We start from the raw sequence: 12,198 nt of genomic DNA, 5'->3' as shown, positions 1-12,198 counted from the left end.
AACAATTTTATAAAACCAAAGAACACTTCTTATGCAATATTTGCTACAACTAAATTAAATAATGCTTGCATGTTTACTCACAATCGAATGCTTTCATGGCAACGGATGAACCAATAATATAAGAAATAAATTGAAAGCTTCATAGCTCAAGCTTAAACACCATATCTAGAAGAGAGGAAGAAGAGAGAGTTGTATTGATTGTTTAATGTGACTTGATACAATGTATCTGTACATAGGGTATATTTATACTACACATAAATGCAGTAACTAACTCATGCTAACATGGCATCTTTCTAACTAACTTTTTACTAATTGGTTAACTAACTCAACCATATAGCTTGCTTAACTATTTACACTAGTTAACACTCCTCTTCAAGCTTATGGTTGAAATACATTAGCCATTCCAAGTCTACTCGTTAACAAGTTGTGTTGTTCCTTTCTCAGCCCTTTAGTCAGCAAATCAGCTAGTTGATGTTTGGTGTTGATGTGTTCTGTTTTAAGCATTCCTTGACAAATTATTTCCCTCACAAAGTGACAATCAATATCCATATGTTTGGTTCTTTCATGGAATATTGGATTGGCAGCTATTTGAATATCTGCTTTAGTGTCACACATCATACGTACAGGTAGATTCATACACACTCCCAACTCCTTGTATAGGCCCAACAACCAAGTGATTTCTGCTGCACAAGTGGCCATACTTCTGAACTCTGCCTCAGCTTAACTTCTTGACACTGTTTCTTGCTTCTTGGGTTTCCAAGACACTAAAGCATCTCCAAATTTTACCAAATATCCTGTGACTGACCTCCTAGTCTCCACACATGCTCCCCAATTAGAATCATAGTAAGCAGTTAGTTGTGTAGTCTGTTTGGTTGGCATTAATAGTCCTGCTCCTGAACCAGGAACCTCTTTGATGTATCTCACCACTCTTAGAGCAGCCTCCATATGGGACTGTTTAGGTTGGTGCATGAACTGGCTTAACACTTGTACAGTGAAGGCAAGATCTGGTCTTGTCATAGTGAGGTAGAGTAGTCTTCCTACTAGTCTTTGATACTTTGCAGGATTTTTAAGTAGATCATCACCTTTAGCCCCTGTGTTATCTGCATGCTCATCATACTTAACAGAGGTGAGTTTCTAATTCATTTCTAGTGGTGTATAGGTAGGTTTGGCTCCTCCTAGACCAGATTCAGAAATGGGCTCCAAAGCATACTTCCTTTGTGTCATCAGAATACCCCTGCTGGATTAAGAGAACTCAATACCTAGGAAGAATTTGAGTTCTCCGAGATCCTTCATCTTGAATGTACTTTGGATTTCCTTTCTAGTGTTGCATAACTGCTGAGGACTGCTACCAGTGATTAGAAGATCATCCACATATACGAGTACTATAACAATGTCACCATCAGCCTGTTTATTAAAGAGTGAGTAGTCAAAATGACTTTGTGTGAACCCCATCTGCACCAATGCCTCAATAAGCTTTAAGTTCCGTTGTCTAGGTGCTTGTTTTAGACCATACAATGACTTGTGTAGTTTACATACCTTCCTACTCTCCCCTTTGTGGGCAAAACCACTAGGAATCTCCATATAGACCTCTTCATTTAAATCACCATTAAGAAAAGCATTGTGTACATCCATCTGATAAATGTACCAACCTTTAGAAGCAGCCAAAGCAACCACAGACCTCACAGTGACCATCTTGGCTACTGGACTGAAGGTCTCACCATAATCAAGACCCTTCATCTGACTGAACCCCTTAGCAACAAGTCTTGCTTTGAATCTTTCTACTTCTCCTGAAGCTAAGAATTTGATCTTATAGATCCACCTGCACACAATAGGTATTTTACCAGGAGGGAGGTCAACTATGCTCCAAGTATTATTAGCTGTTAGAGCTGCAATCTTCAAATCCATAGCTTTTACCCAAGCAAGATTCGCAGCAGCCTCTTAGAAAGATGCAGGCTCAGAAATAGAAGAATAAGCATGCAAAGCATGTCTATAAGATGGAGATAAATGAGAGTAAGTGAGATGAGTTGCTAGTGGATATAGACAAGTATTGGTTTTGGGCTTAGTTACAAAGTCCTGCAACCATAGAGGTGGTCTACTTGGTCTTCCTAATCTTCTTGAAGACACAGCAGGAATCAGAGACTGAATAACTGGGATAGGAGCTGTTGTAGGAGGTGGTATTGGAATATGTTGAGAGGATACTTCAGGAGTGTCTAGGAGAGACTTAGAAGAAGGGACTACTGACTCAGATGAACATACATCAACAGGTGGTACAATATCAAGGAATGGAAATATAGGTTCTGAGGAGGCCTGCATGTGCTTAAAGGGAAATAATTCTTCATGAAACACCACATGCCTATTTACAAAGAAACCATGAGCATGAATGTCATATAAGATATACCCTTTTTGTGTGGATGAATATCCTATGAACACTGCAGGAATAGCCCTGGAGGAGAATTTATCAACTTGTTTAGGGGTAGCAGCATAGCACAGGCACCCAAAAATCTTCAAGTGGGATAAGGATGGGGAATGGTGATAAAGTTTTTCATATGGAGACTAGTAGGAGAGGACTCTAGAAGAAAGCCTATTTAGGATATACACAGCAGTGGAGACACAGTGACCCTAGAACTTGAGTAGTATTGAAGCTTGAAACCTAGTGATCTGGCCATGGCAAGGATTGTTCTATGCTTCCTTTCAGCTACACCATTTTGTTGTAGTGTATAAACACAAGTACTCTGATGGGCAATGCCAAGGTCACTTAGTAATGTCTGAACCTCACCACTGAAGAATTCACAGCCATTATCAGTCCTTAGCGTTTTCACAGTAGTGGAGAATACATTCTGAACCTGCCTCAGAAAGTATTTGAGTACTACTACAATGTCAGCTTTAGAGACAATTAAAAACACCCAAGTATATCTACTAAAATCATCCACAATTGTCACAAAAAACCTCTTGCCATTATATGTAGGAACTCTGTAAGGTTCCCAAAGATCACAATGCAACAATTCAAATACATGTTTTGTCATATGAGTGCTTGAAGGAAAAGGAAGTTTAGTATGTCTAGCTAGAGGACAAACAGTACAGGGAATTTGATCAGTACTTTTAAAGTCTTGAGACATTCATCCCTCTTTATTACATCAATAGGTGCATGACCAAGTCTTTTGTGCCATATACTACTGGACTCAGACTGAGTAACAGAATTGACCGACTTAGGTAACTGAATATGTTTACTACTATTGACCATCTTATCTGGAGCTTGACTTGGGCCCTCTTGTAGTATGTATAAGCCATGTTTCTCCTTACCAATCCCCTTCACTAGACCAGTGGAGAGGTCCTGGAAAAGACAAAAGTCAGGGAAAAAACAAACCATACACTGTAACTTTCTTGTGATCTTTGATACTGACAACAAGTTAAACTTGAAGTCAGGGAGAAATAACACATTGGATATAGACTGATTAGCTAACACACAAGTGCTCCCAATGTGAGAAACTGTTGCAACTTTACCATTAGGTAAATGTACCTTACTGTCTCTTTGAGCATGAACTTCCCTAGCTTTATCTAGGAGTCCAAGGTCAGATGTGATATGATGAGAGGCTCCATTATCTATTATCCACTGTTTATTGGCATAATTACATGATAAAGTAATAGGAGCCAAACCTGCATCATCAGTAGTGGCAATGTTTGCAGAAGGCTGAACTGTTGTTTTCTCATCACCAGGTCTGGAAAGCAGTTGGAGAATCTGTTGATATTGAGCAGAAGTGAAAAACGCTCCAATGTGTGGACCTGCTCCTAAAGTATTTTTTCCTTTGTTGTTGCATCCTATGGTCTCTTGTCCAAGATTAAGAGGAATATCCACCTGATTAGCATACATTCCAGTGTTCAGAGGTTTTCTCTTGGACTTGAAATCTGTAGGATATCCAACTATTTTGTAGCACTGCTCCCTAGAATGTCCCTTGCACCCACAGTGTTCACATTGTAGAAAATTATTTCTAGTCTTGTAGCTTTCTCCTGAAGAACTAGTACTGTTGCTGTATCCTCCACCATGATCACCAGCTCCTAAGAATAAGCTGGTGGAGTGTACTTTTGATGATCCTGCTCCATTGTTATAAGTGTGATTTCTCTGAGTGTACATTGATGTGCTTTCTATAACTCCTGACCCACTCGAACTATTGCTTGCCAGACTTCTCTGACTCTCTTGATCAATCAGCATTGCATAGGCTTTGTTTAGTGAAGGAATTGGACTCGTCATTAAGATCTAACTTCTAGGAGGGGAATATGACTCATTTAGCCCCATTAGAAACTGCAGAAGCCTTTGATAGTCACAGTGTTCACCAAATTTTTTGGACTCTGGACATGGACAACTTGGACATGGCATGATAGCATCATACTGATCCCAGAGGTCTCTTAGTTTTGAATGATAGTCAGCAATTGGCATTGTACCTTGAGTGAGAGAGTGAATCTCCCTATGTAACTGAAATATTCTGGATCCATTCACAGTGTCAAACCTTTCTCTTAGATCTAGCCAGACCTTTCTAGCATCAGACGCATACACTACAGAACTAAGAAGACCAGGTCTTACTGCATTCATGATCCAGCTTAAAACTACTGCATTACACTTTTCCCACTGATCATGTAGCTCAGGCTCAAACATAGACTTAGGGAATCTTCCATCTACAAATCCTAGTTTACTTCGACCTACTAGACCAATTCGAAATGACCTACCCCACAAGGCATAGTTCTCTGATCTTGTTAATTGCAGAGAGATTAGAGAACTACCTAGAGTTTCTGTATGTTGAAGAAACAGAGGATGATTGTGATCAATGACAGGAAATGTGGTTGTGCTGGTTGTGCGAGAACCACTTCCAGTTCTAGTGGCTTGAATCTCAGCTCCTTCCATTGTACCTCCAGTCATGAGATCCTAAAGTTTTCTTCTGATTCACCTATTTTTTGGGAAGGTGATATCGAAGTACCTAGGTATTATCTATGATCGTGGGCTCTGATACCATGAAAGCTTCATAGCTCAAGCTTAAACACCATAGCTAGAAGAGAGAGTTGTATTGATTGTATAATTGACTTGATACAATGTATCTGTACATAGGGTATATTTATACTACACATAAATGCAGTAACTAACTCATGCTAACATGGCATCTTTCTAACTAACTTTTTACTAATTGGTTAACTAACTCAACCATATAGCTTGCTTAACTATTTACACTAGTTAACATAAATTACAATAAAAATAGCTACAACCTACATCTATTATGGTCGTATGTAGGACGACTTCCATAACACAATGCTTAAATCTCTCGCACAATGTTTAAATTCATTATTTTGCATTACAAAATAAGCAGTGAATTGCAAACATTCCAAAAATTACTAAATTCAAATATTTGAGTAACACATAATTATCAGCGATTAAAAATACATAACTCATGCATTTTCGAAAAAAACTCATGATAAAATTCAGATGATTAAATTTTGTGATGTACATAAAATGTATACTTTAAGTGCAAAAGTTAATATATGAGAGAAAAATATAATGCGTACCTTTTGGTTGATTGAAGGTGGAGACACGATGGAAGTCACTCGTCCTGAGATGATAACATCCATTTGAATTTCTTCAAATCATTATGAAAAAAATTTCGTGATTTGTTAAAAACGTTTCACTTGTAAGTTTAAATGAAACTAACACATGTTATCAGATGTAGTTTGATGAAGTTTGTGATTCCTAGAAAATGAATGATTGATTTTATTTGTGCTAATTTTCCCTTTATTTATTATAAATAAAAAACTGATATAACAAAAGATGAGATAAATTCTGATAGCATTACGGTTTTTAGATTTTCAAATTTGAAAGGACAGTTTTTTTGTTTTTTGATTTTTTCTATTTTATATAACTAGTATACGTACCCGCGCGTTGCGCGGATATTATAAAATGTTAAAGTTATAATTTAAATATTTTTTAAAAATTGTAATTAAATATGTGAGATGAGGAACATGTATTATTTAAAATAAAAATAAATAATTTTTTTTGTTTTTTGGAAACATATGAAAAATATATAAAACTTTGATTGAATATTTTAAATTTATTATGCGTCAAGTTAATAAGGATAGTCGAATGAAAGCAAGCCATGATATAGTAAAAGTTCTGTAAGAGGTTTATAAATTTTAATAATGCACAACTTAAATATATTTAAAAAATTATACTATTTTTGATTTACTATAAATATGTACAATAAATTTTGAAGAAAGGAATAACACGTATTAAATAAAAATTAATATAAATTATAATAATTACTAAAACTTAATATATTTAAAAATGTGATATAAATTACATTTATTATACTCTCAACAATTAAATTAAGTTGAAATGGAATGAGTAATAAATAATTTATTAATTTAATAATGTATTAAAGTAAGATGTGACAACGAAACGATTTTTTAGGAATATTGATGCGTATGCCTGCAGTATATATTTATTGCAAGTCATTAATGTGTGTGCTTGTATGTATATGTATTTATTAGTTTTATTAAAATATAGTCAATCTAAGTGAATTGGAAAAAAGTAAAATCAAATAGACTTTTGGACAACCCATCAAAATCCAAAAGTAATTGGAAAGTAAAAAGGGAAAAACGTAAAAAACTAACAAAATGGATCTCTCTGGAAGGAGACCAAAATATGAACAAAATTTTCCAGATTTAGAGGGTGAGGTACCTCTTCCGAGTGTGGATCTTCGCTAAGTTTCTGAGTGATTTGTCAATGTTGTGAGTGCTATTTCTTTCATCTCTTTAGTAAATCTTCTATTGTCTTTTCTACTATGAATGTCTTCTGCAAAAATATGGTAAAGTTTATTTTACAATTTCAACATTTGAACATGCAAATGATAACATAGCATAAAAATGACTTTCTTCAAGCAGGTTAAGATTAATATATATATGGCATAAAAGATTTGATAGGAGTTGTTTTCAAATCAAGCATCGTTTCGACAAAAATTCAATGTACTGTGAAATGGTGAGTTAAATTTTTGACATTTTTTTTATATTGATCCTTCATAATGAGAACTTCAATTGAAAAATATATTAGCATGAAGTAGTTCTTGTTTTGGATTAATTTTAATGAGATTTATCAGGTTATGTCTCCTTCATATCTATTTGGGATGGTCAGATACGGCTAATAGTTTAACTTTAATTTAAATTATAAAGTAGTAAATGCATGTTATTGCAAAGCTATAATAAGCTTATGTTGATAAAGATTTTGGTATCTTGTTTGGTGATTCAGAGATTTTGTATATATAATCTGAGTTACAGTTTTCCTAGCAAGCCGGAGTAAATTGTACTTGAAATTTTTTAATGTGAATTGTCAAGACACAGTTTGTTATATATTATAAGAAAAAGTTATCATTTTCTTGGTCTCCAAATCATAATTTGTTAAAATGACCTTAAAATATAGGAACTTGTCACTTTTACTTTTTAGAGAAATGAGTACAGTTAAAAAAGTAGTAAAGATTGTAAATGTGTGAAGTCTTATAATCTATCTGTACTTTAAATATGGATAAAACTATCTGATAACTATGAAGTTGTATTTATTATTAATGTTTAATAGTAGTATTAATATATAGATTTGTGTAGTTTATGGTAATTTATATATATACAACTATTTTGAGCAATGTTCATAGTACAATTTCTGTCTTAATGCATTCTAACTGAAAAAAATTTCCTAATATATTTTCATATTTGCTTTTTAATAAGTGTATTGTAGATGGCGGAGAAGTTGATTATGGGAAGAATTTTTTTCTGCTAGTGTATCGATGGGAAATAGCAATGATTATAATTAGCTAATAAAGGTTGGTACATATCGACTATTGCATATTTCAAAGTAATTTGGACTTTCTTTGTCTTTTTTTTATTAATGTGTACCTACTTAATGTTAACTTACTAAGTTAAATTACATAATTAATGAAACCTAAAACATATATAACAGTTAATATAAAAGTTAGTGTAACATACACAACAAAAATTGTAGTATATATATAAAAGTTAAAAAATACAATGTATGTCAAATAAGATTTTGTAATACTTCTTTATATACTACATTTGTGGCTTCATTACTTATTTTCCCATCTTCATCGTAAGTAAGTATTTTTAATCCCTTTCTATTTGTCACTCTGGAAAGAGCAACATATAAATGCCCATGCGTAAACACTGGCTTCTTCAGAAATAAGCCCACATGAGATAAAGACTGTCCTTGACTCTTATTGATTGTCATAGAAAATGATAAAGTTATAGGAAACTGTCTTCTTTGAAACTTAAAAGGAATTCTAGAATCTGAAGGTGTTAAAGTCATTCTTGGAATAAACACCTTCTGGCCAACCATCTGTCCAGATAAAACCTTTGCTTCAATTACTTGATTTCCAAGTTTAGTAACAATCAATCTAGTTCCATTACATAATCCTGCTGACTGATCGATATTTCTTAGTAACATCACTGGAACCCCAACCTTTAAAGTGATTGAATGATTTGGAACGCCAGAACATTTAATATTGTTCAAATATTCAGGGGTATGTACATGTTCCAAAGCTGAATAAGTATGATCAGACCTGCAAATTTTATCAGAACTTAAATATGATTTCTTAGGATTATGATTAAGAGTAATCATATACTGATATATCGATTCAACCATATCAAGAGTTGGAGCAAGAATGGATCTTTGTTGAAGGTACTTTGGATCATTGCAATTAGTGATGAAATCTGGATAAATACTTTCAACAATAGATGCTATAGGATCAGTATACTCATTTATTAGAAGATCATAACTTCCAATGCTACCATCCCCAACTTTCAATATCCAATTAGAAAAATCTCTCAATTCTTCCAAATGTGTATCGTTTGCATTGCTTTGTAACCTCATATTCTTTGTTAGAGTCAATATTTTATATTGTGGCCATAAATATGATGAATTTACAGTTGCATTAACAATATCTTGTCTGGTACCTTTTGGAATAACGGGTAAAATTTGTCTAAAGTCACCTCCAAGAACAACTGTTTTTCCTCCAAATGGTAATTCTGCCTTAGATGCATCCTTATAGCTAATTATATCTCTTAAAGTTCTATCCAAAGCTTCAAAACAATATTTATGCATCATAGGAGCCTCATCCCAAATAATCAACTTTGCCTTGACTATCAAATTTGCTAAAGGAGTACCTTGCTTTATATTACATGTTGAATCTTCATTTATATTCAAAGGGATAACAAATCTTGAATGTGATGTTCTACCACCAGGCAACAATAGAGATGCAATCCCGCTAGAAGCTACTGTCAAAACAATATCTCTTTTAGATCGTATAGCTGCTGATAGTGTCCTCCAAATAAAAGTTTTTTCTGTACCTCCAAAGCCATATAAAAAGAAAAATCCACCACTATTTGTAATAACTGCTGACATAATCTTTCTGTAAACTGTTTTATGTTCATCAGTTAAATTTTGTAGCAATTCTTGATGTTCATCAGTTAAAGCACCTTTATTGTAACGCATTTCATCTCGAATTAATATGTTGCTATAATCGACCTCATCCTCATTATAGACAGGTAATGGCATTGTTGAAAAATCTTGAAAACTGCTTCCACACCCTTTTAAAAAGGTTTCAATCTTTTGCAAGCAACGATTCTTCAAATCTGCTTCTGATAGATAAACTTCTGAAAAAACATATAAACATATACTAATTTAATAAAATAATCTAATTCTAATTTACTAATTATTAAAAATTATTAAAATTATAATAATAATAAAATAATAAGAAAAAGAAAAAAAATATTATATATGATTAGTGTCAAGTGTAAACATTATTAAATACATGGGTTATCTAATATTCTTCTTTCTTCAAAAACAATATCTTCTGATAGTAAGTGCCAAGTTGATTGCCACACTATCTCCGGACGTGACATTGAATTAGATATAAGTAGCATAGCAAATAATTGTCGTAGATATGATGGCATTCCCCATTGACTTGCTTCTACTATAGCATCAACATATTCTTTGTCATCATCTAATAATCCTAGAGCATAACATGCATCTCTAAAGGTCTCATGATCAATATCATTTATTCTTCTGATCTCCTCATAAGAAGTTGGACCTTTAACAACATTCAATAGCAATCTAAGGTAATATTGCTCACCTGATCCTGGTGGAACAAAGAAAATTCCTCCAATAGAAAATGCTGAAGTTTTCCTTTTTTCCCATCTCTTAGATTGCTGCTTCCAAACAAACTTTAAAGGAAATTCTGCATACGTTAGATGTCTTGCTTCAGGAAATTCCTTATTAGCTTCCAACCATCTTAAAAACATTGATTCCTTCACTGTTGGTTTATTGATAACAACATCAATTGGATCATCATCTGAAAATATGACATTTTGATTGTCTGGTAGATGAAAAGATAACCTTTCTACAGAAGGTTCTCTATGGTGGATTGGGAATTTGAAAGTTCTCCAAGCTGCTTCACAGGATGCTATATAGCGACAATCACAATACATTTTTATTTCATCAACAACCTTTGAATCTGAAGAATTAACACTATCGCAAAAAGCTAGTGTGACTCGATCATGACCTTTATTAACATACTGATACGCTCAAATTACACCTCCTTAAAGAAGCATAAGCAATCGTTATCAAGTAAAGAACCCAACTTGTAGGTTGAGGTCGATCCCACGAGGAAAATGGTTTAGACTTTACTTTAACCAACAATTATATTCAATTAGTCAAATTACTTCCAGAAACAAGTAATTAAAGGGGGGATTTTGTGAAACAAATTGTAAGAATTTAGTAAATAATCAGTAAATAGAAATCAATTTTGGTTGTTATCAAGATGAGAAAATTAACTAGGGTATAATGTTCTCCACAAGCTCATAACGCAGTAATCCTAGTAATAACAATCCTTTCCTAGTATATCACATGCAAAGTGGTAAGTTATGTATTTCTAAATCCTTGGTCCGGCATCTAGAGAATTTCACCCCCGCACCTTAGTCCGGCTACGTGTGTTTAATTTACTAACCCTTACCTATACCTCATATTAGCCATCATAATCGATGTTTGTCTTAGTTATTACTTCGCACCAATCGACACTAGACTATTAGATAGTATCTCAATAAATCTATGCTGATAATTCTTTTCTTGTTAATTACCTCCTTGGTCCGGCAAGTAGTAACAAGGCGAGTTCTAACGTTGGCCACCGTTAAAAAGACTTCTAAACGAAAGAGTTATCAATGCATGCAAAATTACTAGTCAAGAATTGCTTTCTTACTATTCATACTTTGTTAATCGCTCATGATTCCGACAACCCTAGGTATGGATTTAGTTACCCATATTAGCAAGAACACAATTCATAGTTTTAGATGAAGAAATCATGAACTTACGTAAAGAGATAATAAACCCAGAAATTCAACTTGAATTGCAAAGCCAAAATCTTCAACACAAACTTAGGAAATCAATAATTGCTAGGGTTGCAAATTAATCTCCCAAAGTCACCAAGTAAAACTAGAATAATAATGTCTAACCCCTAAAAACGAGGTTTACATGCCCTATTTATAGAAAACAAATTCTAAATTAAAGGGAAACACATTAAGGAAAGTTTGTCAGGCATGCATCTTCATTCCACGAGACTGACTTACAGACCGTCAATGGATCTACGGTCCGTAAAGTCCCTTCCGTCAACCAGGACTTAGAAAATATTTCAGCTTCCAAAAATCATCTTTTCTGAAGTAAACGACGGACTTGCAGTACAGACCGTAGATCAATCTACGGTCCGTCAATCCCCTCCGTAGCTCCACACTTGGACTCTTTAAAATTCAGGTACTGGAACCCTCGCAGTATCAATCTACGGATCAACAGTACGGTTCGTAGATCAATCTACGGACCGTAAATGACCACCGTGGTTCCACACTTGGTCAGATTTCCTTGATTTGTCTTCCATACCTTGCCTACGGATCTACGGTCATCACCTACGGACCGTGAATGGACCTACGGTCCGTAGATCACCTCCGTGAATGCCCTTCTTCTACATTTCTTTTAGCTTCTCTATACTTCCGCGCCTGAACATCTTCCCTGCAAAATATGATAAAAACACATAAAAACCAATACAAAAAGGCCCTAGACACACACAACTTGTAAGTGAAACGTATTAGAAATACCGTAAACTCACGATATATCAG

At 34.2% G+C, this 12,198-nt stretch overlaps 1 protein-coding gene across 1 annotated transcript in view; it reads right to left on the bottom strand.

Annotated features, from left to right (window-relative positions):
• Window positions 1–8,056: 8,056 nt before the first annotated feature.
• Window positions 8,057–12,198, bottom strand: part of LOC107061728 (uncharacterized) — a 17,322-nt gene continuing 13,180 nt past the window's right edge. Inside the window, exons 5-6 of the mRNA XM_015311500.1 lie at window positions 10,002–10,550; window positions 8,057–9,690 (exon numbers count right to left, since the gene is read on the bottom strand). Of these exons, the coding sequence (XP_015166986.1) occupies window positions 8,057–9,690; window positions 10,002–10,550 (2,183 nt within the window). The remainder of the gene's footprint in view (window positions 9,691–10,001; window positions 10,551–12,198) is intronic.

Source organism: Solanum tuberosum, unplaced genomic scaffold (assembly GCF_000226075.1).
Source record: "Solanum tuberosum cultivar DM 1-3 516 R44 unplaced genomic scaffold, SolTub_3.0 scf00163, whole genome shotgun sequence".
In the NCBI taxonomy this organism is placed as follows: Eukaryota; Viridiplantae; Streptophyta; class Magnoliopsida; order Solanales; family Solanaceae; genus Solanum; species Solanum tuberosum.
The sequence above is the reverse complement of the archived record's forward strand: the minus strand, read 5'-3'. Positions and strand labels throughout refer to the sequence as shown.